The sequence below is a fragment of the Cetorhinus maximus genome, chromosome 38, assembly GCF_964194155.1.
Source record: "Cetorhinus maximus chromosome 38, sCetMax3.hap1.1, whole genome shotgun sequence".
Lineage (NCBI taxonomy): Eukaryota > Metazoa > Chordata > Chondrichthyes > Lamniformes > Cetorhinidae > Cetorhinus > Cetorhinus maximus.
Genome location: NC_135916.1, coordinates 3309439 through 3336373, shown reverse-complemented (window position 1 = coordinate 3336373; position 26935 = coordinate 3309439). Strand labels below are relative to the sequence as shown.

The 26935-nt window shown below is 57.0% G+C and overlaps 1 protein-coding gene across 1 annotated transcript in view; it reads left to right on the top strand.

Moving 5' to 3' along the window:
* LOC144672514 (dimethylaniline monooxygenase [N-oxide-forming] 2-like) overlaps positions 1–25946 on the top strand; it is a 124606-nt gene extending 98660 nt beyond the window's left edge. The window contains exon 8 of the mRNA XM_078534354.1: positions 24634–25946. Within this exon, the coding sequence (XP_078390480.1) occupies positions 24634–24979 (346 nt within the window). The 3' untranslated portion in view covers positions 24980–25946. The remainder of the gene's footprint in view (positions 1–24633) is intronic.
* The last annotated feature ends 989 nt before the right edge of the window (positions 25947–26935 follow it).

Here is a 26935-nt window from a genome sequence, read left to right as displayed (position 1 = left end):
CCCGCTGCATTACACCACTGCCCACACCACACCCGCAGCATTACACCACTGCCCATACCACTCCAGCAGCACAACACTACTGCCCACACCACTTCCGCACCATTACACCACTGCCCACTCCACCCCCGCAGCACTGCACCACTGCCAACACCACTCCCGCAGCACTACACCTCTGCCCACACCACTCCCACTGCGCTACACCTCTGCCCACTCCACCCCCGCAACACTACACCACTGCCCACACTACCCCCACAGCACTACACCACTGCCCACACCACTCCCGCAGCGCTACACCACTGACCACACCACTCCCGCAGCACTACACCACTGCCCACACCACTCCCGCAGCCCTACACCACTGCCCACACCACCCCCACCGCACCTCACCACTGCCCACACCACTCCCACAGTGCTACACCACTGCCCACACCACCCCCGCAGCACTACACCACTGCCCACACCACCCCCGCAGCACTACACCACTGCCCACACCACCCCCACAGCACTACACCACTGCCCACACCACTCTCGCAGCATTACACCACTGCCCACACCAGCCCCGCAGAACTACACCACTGCCCACACCACTCCCGCAGCATTACACCACAGCCCAAACCACCCCCGCAGCACTACACCACTGCCCACACCACTCCCGCAGCACTACACCACTGCCCACAACACTCCCGCAGCACTGCAACACTACCCACACCACACCCACAGTGTTACACCACTGCCCACACCACCCCAGCAGCACTACACCACTGTCCACACCACTGCCGCAGCACTACACCACTGCCCACAACAGTCCCGCAGCTCTACACCACTGACCACACCACCCCCACAGCACTACAGCACTGCCCACACCACTCCCACAGCACTACGCCACAGCCCACCCAACTCCCACAGCACTACACCAGTGCCCACACCACCCCCACAGCACTACACCACTGCCCACACCACACCCACAGCACTACACCACTGCCCACACCCCTCCCGCAACATTACACCACTGCCCACACCACTCCCACAGCACTACACCACTGCCACACCACTCCCGCTGCATTTCATCACTGCACACACCACTGCCGCAGCACTACACCAGTGCCCACACCAATCTCGCAGCACTACACCGCTGCCCACAACACTCTCGCAGCATTACACCACTGCCCACACCACTCTCGCAGCACTACACCACTGCCCACACCAATCTCGCAGCACTACACCACTGCCCACACCACTCCCACAGCGCTACACCACTGCCCACACAACTCTCGCAGCATTACACCACTGCCCACACCAATCTCGCAGCATTACACCACTGCCCACACCACTCCCACAGCGTTACACCACTGCCCACACCAATCTCGCAGCATTACACCACTGCCCACACCACTCCCACAGCGCTACACCACTGCCCACACCACTCTCGCAGCATTACACCACTGCGCACACCACTCCCGCAGCGCTACACTAATGCCCACACAACTCAGGCCGCACTACACCACTGCCCACACCACCTCCGCAGCACTACACCACTGCCCACACCACCACCACAGCACTACACCACTGCCCACACCACACCCGCAGCATTACACCACTGCCCACACCACTCCCGCAGCACTACATCACTGCCCACACCACTCTCACAGCATTACACCACTGCCCACACCACTCCCACAGCGCTACACCACTGCCCACACCACTCTCGCAGCACTACACCACTGCCCACACCACCCCCGGAGCACTACACCACTGCCCACACCACCCCCACAGCACTACACCACTGCCCACACCACTCTCGCAGCATTACACCACTGCGCACACCACTCCCGCAGAACTACACCACAGACCACACCACTCCCGCAGCATTACACCACTGACCACACCACTCCCGCAGCACTACACTACTTACCACACCACTACCGCAGCACTACACCACTGCGCACACCACTCCCGCAACACTACACCACTGCCCACACCACTCCCGCACCATTACACCACTGCCCACACCACTCCCGCAGCTCTACACCACTGCCCACGCCACTCTCGCAGCACTACACCACTGCCCACACCACTCTCGCAGCATTACACCACTGCCCACACCACTCCCACAGCGCTACACCACTGCCCACACCACTCTCGCAGCGCTACACCACTGCCCACACCACCCCCGCAACACTACACCACTGCCCACACCACCCACACAGCACTACACCACTGCCCACACCACCCCCGCAGCACTACACCACTGACCACACCACACACTCAGCTCTACACCGCTGCCCACAACACTCTCGCAGCATTACAACACTGCCCACACCACTCCCACAGCGCTACACCACTGCCCACACCACTCTCGCAGGACTACACCACTGCCCACACCACCCCCGCAGCACTACACCATTGCCCAAACCACTCTCGCAGCACTACACCACTGCCCACACCACTCTCGCAGCATTACACCACTGCCGACACCACTCCCACAGCGCTACACCACTGCTCACACCACTCTCGCTGCACTACACCACTGCCAACACCACCCCCGCAGCACTACACCACTGCCCACACCACCCACACAGAAATACACCACAGCCCACACCACTCTCGCAGCATTACGCCACTGCCCACACCAATCTCGCAGCATTACACCACTGCCCACACCACTCCCACAGCGCTACACCACTGCCCACACCACTCTCGCAGCGCTACACCACTGCCCACACCACCCCCACAGCACTACACCGCTGCCCACAACACTCTCGCAGCATTACACCACTGCCCACACTACCCACACAGCATTACACCACTGCCCACACCACCCCCGCAGCATTACACCACTGCCCACACCACTCCCAAAGCGCTGCACCGCTGCCCACACTACTCCTGTAGCACTACAGCACCGCACACAACACTCCCGCAGCATTACACTACTGCCCACACCACTCCCACAGCGCTGCACCGCTGCCCACACTACCCCCGTAGCAATACACCACTGCCTACACCACCACCGCAGCACTACACCACTGCCCACACCACTCCCACATCGTTACACCACTGCCCAAACCACTCCTGCAGCATTACACCACTGTCCACACCACTACCGCAGCGCTACACCACTGCCCACACCTCTTCCGCAGCACTACACCACTGTCCACACCACTCCCGCAGCACTACACCATTGCCCACAAAAGTCCCGCAGAACTGCAACACTACCCACACCACTCCCGCAGCACTACACCACTGCCCACACAACGCGCACAACGTTACACCACTGCCCACACCTCCCACGCAGCACTACACCACTGCCCACACCACTCCCGCAGCACTACACCACATCCCACAACACTCCCGCAGCACTGCAACACTACCCACACCACTCCCGCAGCACTACACCACTGCCCACACCACTCCCACAGCGTTACACCACTGCCCACACCACCCCCGCAGCACTACACCACTGCCCACACCTCTCCCGCAGCACTACGCCACTGCCCACAGCACTCCCGCAGCCTTACAATTCTGTCCACACCACTTCCGCAGCACTACACCACTGCCCACACCACTCCCACAGCACTACGCCACTGCCCACACCACTCCTGCAGCCTTACAATACTGCCCGCACCACTCCCACAGCACTACACCACTGCCCAAACAACTCCCGCAGCATTACACCACTGTCCACACCACCCCCGGAGCGTTACACCACTGCCCACAACACACCCGCAGCATTACACCACTGCCCACAACACACCCGCAGCATTACACCACTGCCTAAACTACCACCGCAGCGCTACACCACTGCCCACACCACCCCCACAGCACTACACCACTGCCCACACCACCCCCACAGCACTACACCACTGCCCACACCACTCCCGCAGCAATACACCACTGCCCACACCACTCCCACAGCACTACACCACTGCCCACACCACTCCCACAGCACTACACCACTGCCCACACCACTCCCGCAGCAATACACCACTGCCCACACCACTCCCGCAGCACTACACCACTGCGCACACCACTCCCGCAACGCTAAACCACTGCCCACACCACTCCCACAGCACTACACCACTGTGCACACCACTCCCGCAACGCTACACCACTGACCACACCACTCCCACAGCGCAACACCACTCCTGCAGAACTACACCACAGACCACACCACTCCCGGAGCATTACACCAATGACCACACCACTCCCGCAGCATTACACCACTGCCCACACAACTCCCACAGCACTACACCACTGCCCACACCACTCCCGCAGCCTTACAATACTGCCCACACCACTTCTGCAGCACTACACCACTGCCCACACATCTCCCGCAGAACTACACCACTGCCCACACCACTCCCGCAGCACTACACCACTGCCCACACCACTCCCGCAGCACTGCAACACTACCCACACCACTCCCGCAGCACTTCACCACTGCCCACACCACTCCCACAGTGTTACACCACTGCCCACACCACCCCCGCAGCACTACACCACAGCCCACACCACCCCGGCAGCGCTACACCACTGCACAAACCTCTCCTGCAGCATTACACCACTGCCCACACCTCTCCCGCAGCACTGCACCACTGCCCACACCTCTCCCGCAGCACTACACCAATGCCCACACCACTCCCGCAGCCTTACAATACTGCCCACACCACTCCCGCAGCACTACACCTCTGACCACACCACTCCCGCAGCGCTGCACCACTGCCCACCACCACCCCCGCAGCACTACACCACTGCCCACAACACCCCCGCTGCACTACACCACTGCCCACACCACCCCCTCAGCGTTAGACCACTGCCCACACCACTCCCACAGCGCTACACCACTGCCCACACCACTCCCGTAGCACTACACCAATGTCCACACCACACCCGCATCATTACACCACTGCCCACACTACCCACACAGCATTACCCCATTGCCCACACCACCCCCGCTGCATTACACCACTGCCCACACTACCCCCGTAGCACTACAGCACTGCCCACATCACTCCCGCAGCATTACACTACTGCCCACACCACTCCCACAGCGCTGCACCGCTGCCCACTCTACCCCCGTAGCACTACACCACTGCCTACACCACCCCCGCAGCACTACACCACTGCCCATAAAACTCCCGCAGGGCTACACTACTACCCACACCACTCCCACATCTTTACACCACAGCCCACACCACCCCCGCAGCGCTACCCCACTGCCCAAAACACTCTGCAGCATTACACCACTGCCCACACCACTACCGCAGCGCTACACCACTGCCCACACCTCTCCCGCAGCACTACACCACTGTCCACACCACTCCCGCAGCACTACACCACTGTCCACACCACTCCCGCAGCACTACACCACTGTCCACACCACTCCCGCAGCGCTACACCACTGCCCACAACAGTCCCGCAGCACTGCAAAACTACCCACACCACTTCCGCAGCACTACACCACTGCCCACACAACGCCCACAGCGTTACACCACTGCCCACACCTCCCATGCAGCACTACACCACTGCCCACACCACTCCCGCAGCACTACACCACTGCCCACAACACTCCCGCAGCACTGCAACACTACCCACACCACTCCCGCAGCACTACACCACTGCCCACACCACTCCCGCAGCAGAACACCACTGCCCACACCACTCCCGCAGCACTACACCACTGCCCACAACACTCCCGCAGCACTGCAACACTACCCACACCACACCCACAGTGTTACACCACTGCCCACACCACCCCAGCAGCACTACACCACTGTCCACACCACTGCCGCAGCACTACACCACTGACCACACCACCCCCACAGCACTACAGCACTGCCCACACCACTCCCACAGCACTACGCCACTGCCCACCCAACTCCCACAGCACTACACCAGTGCCCACACCACCCCCACAGCACTACACCACTGCCCACACCACACCCACAGCACTACACCACTGCCCACACCCCTCCCGCAACATTACACCACTGCCCACACCACTCCCACAGCACTACACCACTGCCCACACCACTCCCGCTGCATTTCATCACTGCACACACCACTGCCGCAGCACTACACCAGTGCCCACACCAATCTCGCAGCACTACACCGCTGCCCACAACACTCTCGCAGCATTACACCACTGCCCACACCACTCTCGCAGCACTACACCACTGCCCACACCAATCTCGCAGCACTACACCACTGCCCACACCACTCCCACAGCGCTACACCACTGCCCACACAACTCTCGCAGCATTACACCACTGCCCACACCAATCTCGCAGCATTACACCACTGCCCACACCACTCCCACAGCGCTACACCACTGCCCACACCACTCTCGCAGCATTACACCACTGCGCACACCACTCCCGCAGCGCTACACTAATGCCCACACAACTCAGGCCGCACTACACCACTGCCAACACCACCCCCGCAGCACTACACCACTGCCCACACCACCCACACAGAAATACACCACAGCCCACACCACTCTCGCAGCATTACGCCACTGCCCACACCAATCTCGCAGCGCTACACCACTGCCCACACCACCCCCACAGCACTACACCGCTGCCCACAACACTCTCGCAGCATTACACCACTGCCCACACTACCCACACAGCATTACACCACTGCCCACACCACCCCCGCAGCATTACACCACTGCCCACACTACCCCCGCAGCATTACACCACTGCCCACACCACTCCCAAAGCGCTGCACCGCTGCCCACACTACTCCCGTAGCACTACAGCACCGCACACACCACTCCCGCAGCATTACACTACTGCCCACACCACTCCCACAGCGCTGCACCGCTGCCCACACTACCCCCGTAGCAATACACCACTGCCTACACCACCACCGCAGCACTACACCACTGCCCACACCACTCCCACATCGTTACACCGCTGCCCACACCACTCCTGCAGCACTACACCACTGCCCTCAACAAACCCGCAGCATTACACCACTGCCCACTCCACTCCCGCAGCACTACACCACTGCCCTCACCAATCCCGCAGCATTGCACCACTGCCGACACCACTCCCGCAGCACTACACCACTGCCCTCACCAATCCCGCAGCATTACACCACTGCAAACACAGCTCCTGCAGAAATACACCAGTGCCCACACCACTCCCGCAGCATTACACCACTGCCCACACCACTCCCACAGCACTACACTACTGACCACAACACTCCCGCAGCATTACACCACTGGCCACACCATTCCTACAGCGCTACACCACTGCCCACACCACCCCCGCAGCACTACACCACTGCGCACACCACTCCCGCAGCACTACACTACTGCCCACACCACTCTCGCAGCACTACACCACTTCCCACACCACTTCCACAGCACTACACCACTGCCCACACCTCTCCTGCAGAACTAAACCGCTGCACACACCACCCCACAGCACTACACCACTGCCCACACTACCTCCACAGCACTACACCACTGCCCACACCACTCCCGCTGCATTACACCACTGACCACACCACTCCCACAGCACTACACTACTGACCACACCACTCCCGCTGCACTAGACCACTGCCCTCACCAATCCCGCAGCATTACACCACTGCAAACACAGCTCCTGCAGAAATACACCAGTGCCCACACCACTCCCGCAGCATTACACCACTGCCCACACCACTCCTGCAGCACTACACCACTGCCCTCAACAAACCCGCAGCATTACACCACTGCCCACTCCACTCCCGCAGCACTTCACCACTGCCCTCACCAATCCCGCAGCATTGCACCACTGCCGACACCACTCCCGCAGCACTACACCACTGCCCTCACCAATCCCGCAGCATTACACCACTGCAAACACAGCTCCTGCAGAAATACACCAGTGCCCACACCACTCCCGCAGCATTACACCACTGCCCACACCACTCCCACAGCACTACACTACTGACCACAACACTCCCGCAGCATTACACCACTGGCCACACCACTCCTACAGCGCTACACCACTGCGCACACCACTCCCGCAGCACTACACAACTGCCCACACCACTCTCGCAGCACTACACCACATGCCCACACCACTCTCGCAGCATTACACCACTGCCCACACCTCTCCCACAGCGTTACACCACTGCCCACACCACTCTCGCAGCACAACACCACTGCCCACACCACACACTCAGCACTACACCACTGCCCACAACACTCTCGCAGCATTACACCAATGCCCACACCACTCCCACAGCGCTACACCACTGCCCACACCACTCTCGCAGCACTACACCACTGCCCACACCACCCCCGCAGCACTACACCACTGCGCAAACCACTCCCGCAGCACTATACCACTGCCCACACCACTCCCGCAGCACTACACCACTGCCCACAACACTCCCGCAGCACTGCAACACTACCCACTCCACTCCCGCAGCACTACACCACTGCCCACTCCACTCCCACAGCTTTACACCACTGCCCACACCACCCCCGCAGCACTACACCACTGCCCAAAGCACTCCTGCAGCATTACACCACTGCCCACACCACTACCGCAGCGCTACACCACTGCCCACACCACTTCCGCACCATTACATCACAGCCATCAGCAATCCCGCAGCATTACACCACTGCCCACACCACTCCTGCAGCACTACACCACTGCCCTCAACAAACCTGCAGCATTACACCACTGCCTACACAACTCCCGCAGCACTACACCACTGCCCTCACCAATCCCGCAGCATTACACCACTGCCCAAACCACTCCCGCAGCACTACACCACTGCCCTCACCAATCCCGCTGCATTACACCACTGCCCACACCACTCCCGCAGCACTACACCACTGCCCACACCACTCCCGCCACACTACACCTCTGCCCACACCACTCCCGCAGCACTTCACCACTGCCCACACCACCCCCGCAGCACTACACCACTGCCCACACCACACACTCAGCACTACACCGCTGCCCACAACACTCTCGCAGCACTACACCACTGCCCACACCACACACTCAGCACTACCCACACCACTACCGCAGCGCTACACCACTGCCCACACCACTACCGCAGCGTTACACCACTGCCCACACCACTCCCGCAGCACTACACCACTGACCACGCCACCCAGGCAGCACTACCCCACTGTCCACACCACACCCACAGCACTACACCACTTCCCACACCACTCCCGCAGCACTACACCACTGCTCACACCACACCCACAGCACTACACCACTGCCCACACCACTCCCGCAGCATTACACCACTGCCCACACCACTCCCACAGCGCTACACCACTGCCCACACCACTCTCGCAGCACTATACCACTGCCCACACCACTCCCGCAGCACTACACCACTGCCCACAACACTCCCGCAGCACTGCAACACTACCCACTCCACTCCCGCAGCACTACACCACTGCCCACTCCACTCCCACAGCTTTACACCACTGCCCACACCACCCCCGCAGCACTACACCACTGCCCAAAGCACTCCTGCAGCATTACACCACTGCCCACACCACTACCGCAGCGCTACACCACTGCCCACACCACTTCCGCACCATTACATCACAGCCATCAGCAATCCCGCAGCATTACACCACTGCCCACACCACTCCTGCAGCACTACACCACTGCCCTCAACAAACCTGCAGCATTACACCACTGCCTACACAACTCCCGCAGCACTACACCACTGCCCTCACCAATCCCGCAGCATTACACCACTGCCCAAACCACTCCCGCAGCACTACACCACTGCCCTCACCAATCCCGCTGCATTACACCACTGCCCACACCACTCCCGCAGCACTACACCACTGCCCACACCACTCCCGCCACACTACACCTCTGCCCACACCACTCCCGCAGCACTTCACCACTGCCCACACCACCCCCGCAGCACTACACCACTGCCCACACCACACACTCAGCACTACACCGCTGCCCACAACACTCTCGCAGCACTACACCACTGCCCACACCACACACTCAGCACTACCCACACCACTACCGCAGCGCTACACCACTGCCCACACCACTACCGCAGCGTTACACCACTGCCCACACCACTCCCGCAGCACTACACCACTGACCACGCCACCCAGGCAGCACTACCCCACTGTCCACACCACACCCACAGCACTACACCACTTCCCACACCACTCCCGCAGCACTACACCACTGCTCACACCACACCCACAGCACTACACCACTGCCCACACCACTCCCGCAGCATTACACCACTGCCCACACCACTCCCACAGCGCTACACCACTGCCCACACCACTCTCGCAGCACTACACCACTTCCCACACCACTCCCGCACCATTACACCACTGCCCACATCACTCTCGCACCATTACACCACTGCCCACACCACTCCCACAGCTCTACACCACTGCCCACACCATCCCCGCCGCACTGCACCAATGACCTAAGCACTCCCGCTGCATTTCACCACTGCCCACACAACTCAGGCAGCACTACACCACTGCCCACATCACCTCCGCAGCACTACACCACTGCCCACACCACCCCCACAGCACTACACCACTGCCCACACCACTCCCGCAGCATTACACCACTGCCCACACCACGCCCGCAGCATTACACCACTGCCCACACCACTCCCGCAGCACTACACCACTGCCCACATCACTCTCACAGCATTACACCACCGACCACACCACTCCCACAACGCTACACCACTGCCCGCACCACTCTCGCAGCACTACACCACTGCCCACACCACCCCCGCAGCACTACACCACTGCTCACACCACCCCCACAGCACTACACCACTGCCCACACCACTCTCGCAGCATTACACCACTGCCCACACCACCCCCGCAGCACTACACCACTGCCCACACCACTCCCGCATCACTACACCACTGCCCAAACCACTCCTGCAGCATTACACCACTCCCCACACCACTCCCGCAGCATTACACCACAGCCCACACCACCCCCGCAGCACTACACCACTGCCCACACCACTCCCGCAGCACTACACCACTGCCCACAACACTCCCGCAGCATTACACCACTGCCCACACCACTCCCGCAGCAATACACCACTGCCCACAACACTCCCGCAGCACTGCAATACTACCCACACCACTCCCGCAGCACTACACCACTGCCCACACCACTCCCACATTGTTACACCACTGCCCACACCACCCCAGCATCACTACACCACTGCCCAAACCACTCCTGCATCATTACACCACTCCCCACACCACTACCGCCGCGCTACACCACTGCTCACACCACTCCCGTAGCACTACACCACTGCCCACACCACTCCCACAGCGTTACACCATTGCCCACACCACGCCCGCAGCACTACACCACTGCCCAAACCACTCCTGCAGCATTACACCACTGCCCACCCCACCCCCGCAGCACTACACCACTGCCTAAACTACCACCGCTGCGCTACACAACTGCCCAAACCACTCCTGCAGCATTACACCACTGCCCTCACCGCTCTCTCAGCATTACAGCAATGCCCACACCACTCCCACAGCATTAAACCACTGCCCACACCACTCTCGCAGCACTACACCACTGCCCACACCACTCCCACAGCATTAAACCACTGCCCACACCACTCTCGCAGCACTACACCTCTGCCCACATCACTCCCACTGCACTACACCACTGACCACACCACCCCCGCAGCATTACACCACTGACCACACCACTCTCGCAGCACTAAACCACTACACACACCACTCCCGCAGCATTACACCACTACCAACAACACCCCCGCAGCATTACACCACTGACCACACCACTCCCACAGTGTTACACCACTGCCCACACCACTCCCGCAGCACTGCAACACTACCCACACCACTCCCGCAGCACTACACCACTGCCCACTCCACTCCCACAGTGTTACACCACTGCCCACACCACCCCCGCAGCACTACACCTATGCCCAAACCACTCCTGCAGCATTACACCACTGCCCACACCACTACCTCAGCGCTACACCACTGCCCACACCACCCCAGCAGCACTACACCACTGCCCACACCACTCCCGCAGCACTACACCACTGCCCACACCACTCCCGCAGCCTTACAATACTGCCCACAACACACCCACAGCACTACACCACTGCCTAAACTACCACCGCAGCGCTACACCACTGCCCTTACCGCTCCCTCAACATTACAGCAATGCCCACACCACTCCCGCAGCGCTAGAGCACTGCCCAGACCATTCCCGCAGCACTACACCACTGCCCACACCACACCCGCTGCACTTCACCACTGCCCAGACCACTCCCACAGCACTTCACCACTGCCCACACCACACCCGCTGCACTTCACCACTGCCCACACCACTCCCACAGCATTAAACCACTGCCCACACCACTCTCGCAGCACTAAACCACTACACACACCACTCCCGCAGCATTACACCACTACCAACAACACCCCCGCAGCATTACACCACTGACCACACCACTCCCACAGCATTACACCACTACCCACACCACTCCCGCAGCACTAAACCACTGCCCACACCACTCCCGCAGCGCTACAACACTGCCCACACCACCCCCACAGCACTACACCACTGCCCACACCACCCCCACAGCACTACACCACTGCCCACACCACTCCGACAGCATTACAGCACTGCCCACACCACTCCCACAGCTGTACAGCACTGCGCACACCATCCCCGCAGCACTGCACCAATGACCTCAGCACTCCCGCTGCATTTCACCACTGCCCACACCACTCTCGCAGCACTACACCACTGCCCACACCACTCTCGCAGCACTACACCACTGCCCACACCACCCCCGCAGCACTGCACCACTGCCCACACCACCCCCTCAGCACTACAACACTTCCCACACCACCCCCGCAGCACTGCACCACTGCCCACACCACCCCCTCAGCACTACAACACTTCCCACACCACCCCCTCAGCACTACACCACTGCCTACACCACCCCCGCAGCACTACACCACTGCACACACCACCCCCACAGCACTACACCACTGCACACACCACTCCCGCAGTACTACACCACTGCCCACAACACTCCCGCAGCATTACACCACTGCCCACACCACTACCGCAGCGCTACACCACTGCCCACACCACTCCCGCAGCACTGCAACACTACCCACACCACTCCCGCAGCACTACACCACTGCCCACACCACCCCCGCAGAACTACTCCACTGCCCAAACCACTCCTGCAGCATTACACCACTGCCCACACCACTACCTCAGCGCTACACCACTGCCCACACCACCCCAGCAGCACTACACCACTGCCCACACCACTACCGCAGCGCTACACCACTTCCCACACCTCTCCCGCAGCACTACACCACTGCCCACACCACTCCCGCAGCTCTGCAACACTACCCACACCACTCCCGCAGCACTACACCACTGCCCACTCCACTCCCACAGTGTTACACCACTGCCCACACCACCCCCGCAGCACTACACCACTGCCCAAACCACTCCTGCAGCATTACACCACTGCCCACACCACTACCTCAGCGCTACACCACTGCCCACACCACCCCAGCAGCACTACACCACTGCCCACACCACTCCCGCAGCCTTACAATACTGCCCACAACACACCCGCAGCACTACACCACTGCCTAAACTACCACCGCAACGCTACACCACTGCCCTCACCGCTCCCTCAGCATTACAGCAATGCCCACACCACTCCCGCAGCGCTAGAGCACTGCCCAGACCATTCCCGCAGCACTACACCACTGCCCACACCACACCCGCTGCACTTCACCACTGCCCAGACCACTCCCACAGCACTTCACCACTGCCCACACCACACCCGCTGCACTTCACCACTGCCCACACCACTCCCACAGCATTAAACCACTGCCCACACCACTCTCGCAGCACTACACCACTGCCCACACCACTCCCACAGCATTAAACCACTGCCCAAACCACTCTCGCAGCATTACACTTCTGCGCACACCACTCCCACAGCATTACACCACTGCCCACATCACTCCCGCAGCATTACACCACTGCCCACACCACTCCCACAGCACCACACCACTTCCCACAGCACTCCTACAGCATTAAACCACTGCCCACACAACTCTCCCAGCACTACACCACTGCCCACACCACCCCCGCAGCACTACACTACTGCCCACACAACTCCCGCAGCATTACACCACTGCCCACACCACTCCCACAGCACTACACCACTGCCCACACCACGCTCGCAGCATTACACCACTGCCCACACCACTCCCACAGCACTACACCACTGCCCACACCACTCCCACAGCACTACACTACTACCCACACCACTCTCGCAGCACTACACCACTTCCCACACCACTCCCACAGCATTAAACCACTGCCCACACCACTCTCGCAGCACTACACCACTGCCCACACCACCCCCACAGCACTACAGCACTGCCCACACCACACCCGCAGCACTAAACCACTGCCCACACCACTCCCACAGCACTACACCACTGCCCACACCACTCCCACAGCACTACACCACTGCCCACACCACTCCCACAGCACTACACCACTTCCCACACCACTCCCACAGCATTAAACCACTGCCCACACCACTCTCGCAGCACTAAACCACTACACACACCACTCCCACAGCATTACACCACTACCAACAACACCCCCGCAGCACTACACCAATGACCTCACCACTCCCGCTGCATTTCACCACTGCCCACACTACTCCCTCAGCACTACACCACTGCCCACACCACTCCCGCAGCACTACACCACTGCCCACACCACCCCCGCAGCATTACACCACTGCACGCACCACTCCTGCAGCATTAGAACACTGTCAACACCACTCCCGCTGCACTACACCACTGCCCACACCACCCCCGCAGCACTACACCACTGCCCACACCACTCCCGCTGCATTTCACCACTGCACACACCACTCCCCCAGCACTACACTACTGCCCACATCACTTCCGCACCATTACACCACTGCCCACACAACTCCCGCAGAAATACACCACTGCCCACACCACTCCCGCAGCATTTCACCACTGCCCACACCACCCCCGCAGCATTACACTACTTCCCACACCACACCCGCAGCACTACACCTCTGCCCACACCACTCCCGCAGCACTACACCTCTGCCCACACCACTCCCGCAGCACTACACCTCTGCCCACACCACTCCCGCAGCACTACACCACTACCCACACCACTCCCACAGCACTGCAACACTACCCACACCACTCCCGCTACACTTCACCTCTGCCCACACCACTCCCGCCGCACTACACCACTACCCACACCACTCCCGCTACACTTCACCTCTGCCCACACCACTCCCGCCGCACTACACCACTGCCCACACCACTCCCACAGCACAACACCACTGCCCACACCACTCTCGCAGCACTACACCACTGCCCACACCACTCCCGCAGCACTACACCACTACCCACACTACTCCCGCTACACTACACAACTGCCCACACCACCCCCGCAGCACTACACCACTGCCCACACCACTCTCGTAGCACTGCACCATTGCCAACACCACTCCCGCAGCACTACACCACTGACCACACCACCCCTGCAGCAATACACCACTGCCCACACCACTCCTGCAGCGCTATACCACTGCCCACACCACTCCCGCAGCACTACACCACTGCCCACACCACCCCCACAGCACTACACCACTGCCCACACCACCCCCACAGCACTACACCACTGCCCACACCACCCCCACAGCACTACACCACTGCCCACACCACTCCCACAGCTGCACACCACTGACCACTCCACTCCCACAGCTCTACACCACTGCCCACACCACTCCCGCAGAACTACACCACAGACCACACCACTCCCGCAGCATTACACCACTGACCACACCACTCCCACAGCACTACACTACTGACCACACCACTCCCGCAGCATTACACCACTGGCCACACCACTCCTACAGTGTTACACCACTGCCCACACCACCCCCGCAGCACTATACCACTGTGCACACCACTCCCGCAGCACTACTCTACTGCCCACACCACTTCCGCACCATTACACCACTACCCACACAACTCCCGCAGAAATACACCAATGCCCACACCACTCCTGCAGCACTACACCACTGCCCACACCACTCCCGCAGCATTTCACCACTGCCCACACCACCCCCGCAGCACTACACCTCTGCCCACACCACCCCCGCAGCATTACACCACTGCCCACAACTATCCCGCAGCATTACACCACTGCCCACACCACTCCCGCAGCACTCCACCACTGTCCACACCACTCCCGCAGCTCTACACCACTGCTCACACCACCCCCGCAGCACTGCACCACTGCCCAAACCACTCTCGCAGCACTACACCACTGCCCACACCACTCCCGTTGCATTACACCACTGCCCACACCACCCCCGCAGCATTACACCACTGCCCACACCACCCCCCTGCACTACACCACTGCCCACACCACTCCCGCAGCACTACACCACTGCCCACACCACCCCCACAGCACTACACCTCTGCCCACAGCACTCCCGCAGCATTACACCACAGACCACACCACCCCCGCAGCATTACACCATTGCCCACACCACTCCCGCAGCATTACACCACTGCCCACACCACTCCCGCAGCACTACACCACTGCCCACACCACTCCCACAGCACAACACCACTGCCCACACCACTCTCGCAGCACTACACCACTGCCCACACCACTCCCGCAGCACTACACCACTACCCACACTACTCCCGCTACACTACACAACTGCCCACACCACCCCCGCAGCACTACACCACTGCCCACACCACTCTCGTAGCACTGCACCATTGCCAACACCACTCCCGCAGCACTACACCACTGACCACACCACCCCTGCAGCAATACACCACTGCCCACACCACTCCTGCAGCGCTATACCACTGCCCACACCACTCCCGCAGCACTGCACCACTGCCCAAACCACTCTCGCAGCACTACACCACTGCCCACACCACTCCCGTTGCATTACACCACTGCCCACACCACCCCCGCAGCATTACACCACTGCCCACACCACCCCCCTGCACTACACCACTGCCCACACCACTCCCGCAGCACTACACCACTGCCCACACCACCCCCACAGCACTACACCTCTGCCCACAGCACTCCCGCAGCATTACACCACAGACCACACCACCCCCGCAGCATTACACCATTGCCCACACCACTCCCGCAGCATTACACCACTGCCCACACCACTCCCGCAGCACTACACCACTGCCCACACCACTCCCACAGCTCTACACCACTGCCCACACCTCTCCCGCAGCACTACACCACTGCCCAAACCACTCCCGCAGCTCTACACCACTGCTCACACCACCCCCGCAGCACTGCACCACTGCCCAAACCACTCGCGCAGCACTACACCACTGGCCACACCACTCCCGCAACATTACACTACTGCCCACACCACCCCCGGAGCTTACTCCACTGCCCACACCACCCCCGCAGCTCTACACCACTGCCCACACCACTCCCGCAGCACTACACCACTGCCCACACCACTCCCGCAGCACTACACCACTGCCCACACCACTCCCACAGCGCTACACCACTGCCCACACCACTCCCGCAGCACTACACCACTGCCCACACCACTCCCGCAGCACTACACCACGGCCCACACCACTCCCGCAGCACTACACCACTGCCCACACCACTCCCGCAGCACTACACCACGGCCCACTCCGCTCCCGCAGCACTACACCCCTGCCCACACCACTCCCACAGCGCTACACCACTGCCCGCACCACTCCCGCAGCACTACACCACGGCCCACTCCTCTCCCGCACCTAACATCTAGAAGGACAAGGGCCGCAGACACATGGGAACACCACCACCTGGAAGTTCCCCGCCAAGTCACTCACCATCCTGACTTGGAAATATGTCGGCCGTTCCTTCACTGTCACTGGTTCCAAATCCTGGAACTCCCTTCCTAACAGCAGTGTGGGTGTACCTACACCACTGGGACAAAATCCTGGAGCTCCCTCCCTAACAGCGCTGTGGGTGTACCTACACCACAGGGACTACAGCGGTTCAAGAATGCAGCTCACCCACCACCATCTCAAGCGGCAACTAGGGACGGGCAATAAATGCCTGGGCCCAGCCAGCGACGCCCACACCCCGTGAATGAATATAATAAATCCCCACACGTGTTCCACTGCAACTCAGCTCATTGTCCCAGTTCATCCAGCACGGCTGCTCCCTTTGCGCATATTTGCATCTCTGTCCAGTTACAGCTCCCCAGTGAGTCTCAGCAACCAGCTCACTCCCACTTATCACTTCTGCGCTGATAAACGCCCACCTCTGTTTCTGAGGACGCCATGGGTGGACATGTCACAAGCCATCTTGGCTCAATCAAAGCCTGAAATCTTCAAGGAAAGAGTTTTTCGAAAATATTGCTGGGAAATGAATTGAAATTTTAGGAGATTAATAAACAAGACGTTTTATTTTGCCTGCAAGTTATTTAGATCCTTGTCCGACGCTCAGGCTAGAACTTGAACTTGGCTGGCAGTGCCAACCAGATGGTGTGCGACTGTCTCCCACCGCCATTGCACGGAGCTGATTAAATTCCGGTTTCATCGCAGTCCAAAGCTGTAATTATCCGGTCCAGCCTCAAACCTGTAGCTGATCCAGTACACCGCCCCTTTTGCCTCACCTTTCCTGGTGGCTGACTCTCCGCTACATCCAAAACCGCTGTCAAACGAAACGGTCAATGGAATGCTCACAGTCGCCGCCCAAAAGTAGTAGCCGACGCACGGAGTGCTTGATGGGAAAGTGCCCGCGTCCCCCCTCCAGCTAACACCGACGGTAATGCCGCTCGCACCACAAGAACAGGAGGCCACAGGGCCCCCATCTGGTTCACTCGCGTCCCTTAGGGAAGGAGATCTGCCGTCACTACGCAGCCTGGCCTACATGTGACTCCGGGCCCAGGTTGGCTCTTAAACGCCACTGAGCAAGGGGCGATTAGCGACAGGCAATAAATGCTGGCCTAGCCACATGCCATGAACCATTAAGGATTAGGAGCGGGAGTGGGCCATTCGGCCTTTGTGCCCCGCTGTGCCACTCCCTGGGATCATGACTGATCTGATTTTGGCCTCAAACCCACTTTCCTAACTGCCCCCACAACACACCCAACGCCCCCATAAGTCGTGACTCCCTGGTCCAATCTGTCCAACTCTGCATTGAATATGTGCACAGATCCAGCATCCGCTCCTCTCTCTCTGGGGGAAGCGAACTCCAGGCTACCGACCCCACCTCAGGAAGAGAAAGAGATCTTATTTCATTCAATAAAATGGTAGGCCCCAGTTCTGGACTCCTCCGACAAAGGGGAACATCCTCTTCGCATAGACCCTGCCAACTCTCCTCAGGGCCTGATATGTTTCAGTAAGACCAACTCTCGTTCTTCTAAACTCCAATGGATCCAGGCACAACCTGTCCAACCCTTCCTCCTAAGTTAACCCCTTCACCCAGGGATCAGCCAAGTGAACCTCCTCTGAACTGCTTCCAATGCCACTATATCCTTTCTTAACGAAAGGCACCAAACCTGTGCACAGCACTCCCAATGCATAGGAACGTGGGAAATAGGAGCGGGGCGAGGCCATTCAGCCCCTCGATTCAATTAGACCGAAGCTGAGCTCCTATCTCAATGCCATTTTCCCACACTATCCCCATATCTCATTATGTGTTTACTATCTAGACACCTATCGATCTCTATCTTGGACGTATTCAATGACTGACTCTCCACACCCTCTAGGGAGGAGAATTCCAAAGATTCACTGCCCTCTGAGTGAATAAACCCCTTCTCACCTCAGCCCTAAATGGCCCACCCCCTTCGTCTGAGACTGTGTCCCTTGGTCCCATGTGGTCTAACTGATGCCCTATACATTCTTGGCATTTTTTCATCCATGTTTTACAGTTATCAGTTGCTCTCGGTCCACTGATAGGCTTGGCATTATTTTGTTTCCCAATAATTGTAAGATTGAGAGAGCGCGGAGAAGATTTACTAGGATGTTGCCGGGTCTTCAGGAGTTGAGTTGCAGGGAAAGATTAAACAGGTTAGGACTTTATTCCTTGGAGCGTAGAAGAATGAGGGGAGATTTGATAGAAGTTTACAAAATTGTGAGGGGTATAGACAGAGTAAACGCGAGTAGGCTCTTTCCACTTAGATTAGGAGAGATAAACACGAGAGGACATGGCTTTAGGGTGAAAGGGGAAAGGTTTAGGGGCAACTTCTTCACTCAGAGAGTGGTGAGAGTGTGGAATGAGCTACCATCTGACGTGGTAAATGCGGGCTCACTCTTAAGTTTTAAGAATAAATTGGATAGATACATGGATGGGAGAGGTCTGGAGGGTTATGGACTGGGTGCAGGTCAATGGGACTAGCGGAATAATATTTTGGCACAGACTAGAAGGGCCGAATGGCCTGTTTTCTGCGCTGTAGTGTCCTATGGTACTAATTAAAACAGCGCCATTAGCAATTGCCAGTGCTCTCCCAGTGTGTCCGAGAGAGGGCAATGGTGCTTTCTTAAGCACCAAGAACGCCAATGTCACTTGCGTTCATCTTGTGTGAGGTGCTGGGTGCAGCAACATAAACACCCCCCCCCAGTTCTTATTCCAGGTAATCGTCCGGTGCAACCAACTAATTATTCCCCATTCTAACCAATGCACTTCCAACCGTCATTTGGAACGTGAGCCGGCTGTAGCCTTTATAGTGAGAATGTGCCTTCATGGTCAGCAGCAGGTGAGTAGAATCCAAACTGCTTTATGAAGCTGAAACCCAGAAACAGAGCTTTTCTTTATTGAGGGAGTGTATTGGCATCTTCAGCCTCCCAGCTCTCCTCTCGCTCAGCCCAGTGTCCCAGCTATCCCCATTTTTTCTGCTGTCTTAAAAAAAAACAATAAATTACCAATCAGATCAACTCGTTAACTGTTAAGGGAGGTAGCAGCCCCTTAAAGGGGCAATCTAGCAAGAACAAATCTTTCCAAGGAAACTTAGCTCATTAAACTAAAATAGTGTTCCCCAGGGGCTGACCATGCACTCTGGTACCCGCTGTGCCCACTGGCCATGGAAGGTCTCGAGCTTGCTGATGGACACCGCCCTGCTCTTTTTGCAGGATCAGCAGGGCAGGACCACAGCTGTAGCATAGCGGCAAGCAGTCAACTCTAACATCCCTCTCCAGGGCCCGCTTCTTGGACCTGTAAATGGCCACTTTGGCCTGGATTTTCCCCCTATTTATGTCTGCTCAAAGACATTTAATACCCATCGCCTGCTTCTCTTCACCTTACCAATGTAATTGGCTTCAAAAACCATTCGTTGCATTCGTTGCTCCCAATGCGGTCTCCTCTACATTGGAGAGACCAAACGCAAACTGGGCGACCGTTTTGCGGAACACCTGCGGTCTGCCCGCAAGAAAGACCCAAACCTCCCTGTCGCTTGCCATTTTAACACTCCAGCCTGTTCTCTTGCCCACATGTCTGTCCTTGGCTTGCTGCATTGTTCCAGTGAAGCCCAACGCAAACTGGAGGAATAGCACCTCATCTTCCGACTAGACACTTTACAGCCTTCCGGGCTGAATGTTGAGTTCAACAACTTTAGATCTTAAACTCCCTCCCCCCATCCCCACCCCGTTTCTTCCCCCTCCCCCTTTTGTTTTTCAATAATTTATATAGATTCTTCTTTTCCCACCTATTTCCATTATTTTTAAATCTACAACCAATACCTTGTTAGTCTTTCCACCCCACCCCCACTAGAGCTGTACCTTGAGTGTCCTGCCATCCATTCTTAATTAGCACTTTTCTTAGATAATATCACCACCTTCAACACCTCTTTGATCCTTTTGTCTGTGACATCTTTTGATTATCTGCTCCTATCACTGCTTGCTTATCCCCACAACCACCCCACCCTCAACTTCTCTCCCCCCGCCCCCCGCCTTAGACCAGCTTATATTTCACCTTTCTCCTAACTATACTTCAGTTCTGCCGAAGGGTCATGAGGACTCGAAACGTCAACTCTTTTCTTCTCCACCGATGCTGCCAGACCTGCTGAGTTTTTCCAGGTAATTCTGTTTTTGTTTCAAAAACCCTTAATGTAATTAGCTTCCAAAACCCTTAACAATGTAATTGGCTTCAAAAACCCTTAGATAAAAACAAAAAACTACTGCGGATGCTGGAAATCCAAAACAAAAACAGAATTACCTGGAAAAACTCAGCAGGTCTGGCAGCATCGGCGGAGAAGAAAAGAGTTGACGTTTCGAGTCCTCATGACCCTTCGGCAGAACTGAAGCATAGTTAGGAGAGGGGTGAAATATAAGCTGGTTTAAGGCGGGGGGCGGGGGGAGAGAAGTTGAGGGTGGGGTGGTTGTAGGGACAAGCAAGCAGTGATAGGAGCAGATAATCAAAAGATGTCACAGACAAAAGGATCAAAGAGGTGTTGAAGGTGGTGATATTATCTAAGAAAAGTGCTAATTAAGAATGGATGGCAGGATACTCAAGGTACAGCTCTAGTGGGGGTGGGGTGGAAAGATTGACAAGGTATTAGTTGTAGATTTAAAAATAATGGAAATAGGTGGGAAAAGAAGAATCTATATAAATTATTGAAAAAAAAGCGGGGGGTGGGGGGGGAAAGAAATGGGGTGGGGATGGGGGGAGTGGGAGTTTAAGATCTAAAGTTGTTGAATTCAATATTCAGTCCGGAAGGCTGTAAAGTGCCTAGTCGGAAGATGAGGTGCTGTTCCTCCAGTTTGCGTTGGGCTTCACTGGAACAATGCAGCAAGCCAAGGACAGACATGTGGGCAAGAGAGCAGGGTGGAGTGTTAAAATGGCAAGCGACAGGGAGGTTTGGGTCTTTCTTGCGGACAGACCGCAGGTGTTCTGCAAAGCGGTCGCCCAGTTTGCGTTTGGTCTCTCCAATGTAGAGGAAACCGCATTGGGAGCAACGAATGCAGTAGACTAAGTTAGGGGAAATGCTAGTGAAATGCTGCTTCACTTGAAAGGAGTGTTTGGGCCCTTGGACGGTGAGGAGAGAGGAAGTGAAGGGGCAGGTGTTGCATCTTCTGCGTGGGCATGGGGAGGTGCCATAGGTGGGGGTTGAGGAGTAGGGGATGATGGAGGAGTGGACCAGGGTGTCCTGGAGGGAAAAATCCCTACGGAATGCCGCCAGGGGGGGTGAAGGGAAGATGTGTTTGGTGGTGGCATCATGCTGGAGTTGGCGGAAATGGCAGAGGATGATCCTTTGAATGCGGAGGCTGGTGGGGTGATAAGTGAGGACAAGGGGGACCCTATCATGTTTCTGGGAGGTAGGAGAAGGCGTGAGGGCGGATGCACAGGAGATGGGCCGGACACGGTTGAGGGCCCTGTCAACGACCGTGGGTGGAGAACCTCGGTTAAAGAAGAAGGAGGACATGTCAGAGGAACTGTTTTTGAAGGTAGCATCATCAGAACAGATGCGACAGAGGCGAAGGAACTGAGAGAATGGGATGGAGTCTTTACAGGAAGCGGGGTGTGAGGAGCTGTAGTCGAGGTAGCTGTGGGAGTCGGTAGGCTTGTAATGGATATTGGTGGACAGTCTATCATCAGAAATTGAGACAGAGAGGTCAAGGAAGGAAAGAGAAGTGTCAGAGATGGACCATGTGAAAATGATGGAGGGATGGAGATTGGAAGCAAAGTTAATAAATTTTTCCAGGTCCCGACGAGAGCATGAAGCAGCACCGAAGTAATCATCGATGTACCGGAGAAAGAGTTGTGGGAGGGGGCCGGAGTAGGACTGGAACAAGGAATGTTCCACATACCCCATAAAGAGACAGGCATAGCTGGGGCCCATGCGGGTACCCATAGCCACACCTTTTATTTGGAGGAAGTGAGAGGAGTTAAAGGAGAAATTGTTCAGTGTGAGAACAAGTTCAGCCAGACGGAGGAGAGTAGTGGTGGATGGGGATTGTTCGGGCCTCTGTTCAAGGAAGAAGCTAAGGGCCCTCAGACCATCCTGGTGGGGGATGGAGGTGTAGAGGGATTGGACATCCATGGTGAAGAGGAAGCGGTTGGGGCCAGGGAACTGGAAATTGTTGATGTGACGTAAGGTGTCAGAGGAATCACGGATGTAGGTGGGAAGGGACTGGACAAGGGGAGAGAGAAGGGAGTCAAGATAACGAGAAATGAGTTCCATGGGGCAGGAACAGGCTGACTCGATCGGTCTGCCGGGACAGTCCTGTTTGTGGATTTTGGGTAGGAGGTAGAAGCGGGCCGTCCGAGGCTGGGCGACTATCAGGTTGGAAGCTGTGGGAGGAAGATCTCCAGAGGAGATGAGGTCAGTGACAGTCCTGGAAACAATGGCTTGATGTTCCGCGGTGGGGTCATGGTCCAGGGGGAGAGGTAGGAACAAGCGTCTGCGAGTTGACTCTCAGCCTCCGCAAGCGAGTCAAAAACCCTTAATGTAATTGGCTTCGAAAACCCTTCACCGTGTAATCGATAAGACTTTAACTTCGCAGACAATTAACTCGTCGTTTTCTCTGTTTTGTGTTTCCCATCACTCAAGGACCGGGGGCTCCCAGAAGCGCACCTTGAAAATCGACTACATCCCTTACATGGACTCGATGGCGGAGCAGATCGGAGCCAAACTGGACATCAAGCGCCTCTTCCTCGCCGACCCACGCCTGGCGTATCAGATCTTCTTCGGCCCGTGCTCGCCCTATCAGTTTCGCCTGGTGGGACCCGGAAAGTGGGAGGGGGCCCGACAGACCATCCTGACCCAGTGGGACCGCGCCATGAAGCCGACCAAAACGCGCACTCTGGCCGGCCGTCAGGAGGACGCCACTCTGACGCTGCTGCTGAAAGCCATGGCACTGCTGGTGCTCCTCTGTGCGGTGTTCTTCTACCTATAAATGCTTTTGGGGCGGGGTAAGGGGGGCTGTCGTGTGGCTGCTGAATTTCCTCTTCCTTCTCCAGTGTGGGTATCAATTCGGCCCGGAAGATGGGTGGGTAGGTGGGAAATCAGGCAGATAGTGTCGTTTCATTATGGCAAGGTAACGAGAAAACAACCCATCTGCTCGAATTATTAGCATAGGCGTTCGTCGGATTACCGAATTAATCATTGCAAATTCAGCTTAACCACTGGCAAAGCCAGCGATACTGCACTTTCCTCCTGTTACCCGTCCTCCTCGGTATTCAGTCCCTAACAAGGCGCTGAAACTGAATGTTCAGAGGGTCGTAAAACCCGACACATCATACGAAAACAGAAACAGAGATACCCGGAAAAACTCAGCAGGTCTGGCAGCATCGGCGGAGAGGGAGCACCGTTGACGTTTCGAGTCCTCATGACCCTTCAACGGAACTAAGTAAAAATAGAAAAGGGGTGAGATATAAGCTGGTTTAAGAGGAGGGGGTTTTGTTGGGACAAGCAGCCGGTGATAGGTGGAGATAACCAAAAGATGTCACAGACAAAAGGACAAAGAGGTGGTGATATTATCTAAAGCAATGTGCTAATTAAGAGTAGAAAGCAGGACAGACAAGGTGCAGATGGCTCTAGTGGGGCTGGGGGGAAATACTAAAAGGGCTAAAAGATAAACAATGGGTGGAAATACATTTAAAAATAACGGAAATAGGTGGGAAAAGGAAAATCTATATAAAAACAAAAAAAGGAGGGGGAAGAAACGGAAAGGGGGTGGAGATGGAGGAGAGAGTTCAAGATCTAAAATTGTTGATTTTAAAATCCACCGATGCTGCCAGACCTGCTGAGTTTTTTTCCAGATATTTCTGTTTCTGTTTTTGTTTTGGATTTCCAGCGTCCGCAGTTTTTTTTGCTTTTATCGATGCATCGTGCAACCCAGAACGAAAAACAATAAAAAACTGGGATATAAGAGTACTGGCCCGAACTGCTTTTCTTTACCATAAAATGGAACACCAGTAAAAACCGGGAAATGAGGGTGCTTATCATGTCTCGCCCTTCTAAGAATGTCCCTTTTTCAGCAGCACCTATATATTATATATCTATATTTCAACCCGATTACTTTTTGATATAGCCGCCAGATTTTCAGCCTTGACTTGACTCGATCCTTGATGCAGATTGTGCGGAGATCTCGGAGAGAGAGAGAGTCTCAAGCGTAATTGAGAGAGCAAAATTCTATCGTGCCTCTTTGTTGATGAAATATCAGGCTAATAATCCTTTCGATTCATGTGCACTCAGGCTTGGGGTGTTTCAACATGATAGAGCGGGGGCTTTTAAATATATGAGGGCGTCAGCATTGCTTCATGTAAACGCGAGAGGCGGTGGCGTAGTGGTAATACCACTGAACTTGAAGAGTTCAAATCCCAACCTGATACTTGGGTGAAGTTTAAGTTCAAGCCATGACATTGGGCATGTGAAGCTATTCTCAGCTATCGTTAACTCTGAAGCTATCATCAATTGCCATGAAAACCCCTGAACTGCCCTTGAACAGATTGGCCCATGAAGTTATAGTGAAGAGTCTCAGCCACGTTATTGTGGGCCTGAAGTCACCTGTTAAAACGTTGCAAGCGTTGGGTCCACTTGCGCCCGTTTTGCGCCAGTGTCGGGACAGATTGGCGCGGGAACGTGTAGGTGCGCCAAGCTGATTCGGTGGGTAGCTTAGGACTCGAGGCTGCTGTGCACTGCTAATCGCTAAAACGGTGGAACCAAATGGGGGTCCCTGGTGTTAGTCCCTGTAAATGGACCGAATATCCGGCGCTCCGCGTAATAGGCTCCGACGCCACCTCTTCTGCCTCACCACACGAGGCGATCTTGTTCAGACCATTCATTGAGCCTTGCTGAAAGAAGACATTGTGTCCAAGGTTTTTGCCTTGAACTCATCAGGACAATAGCA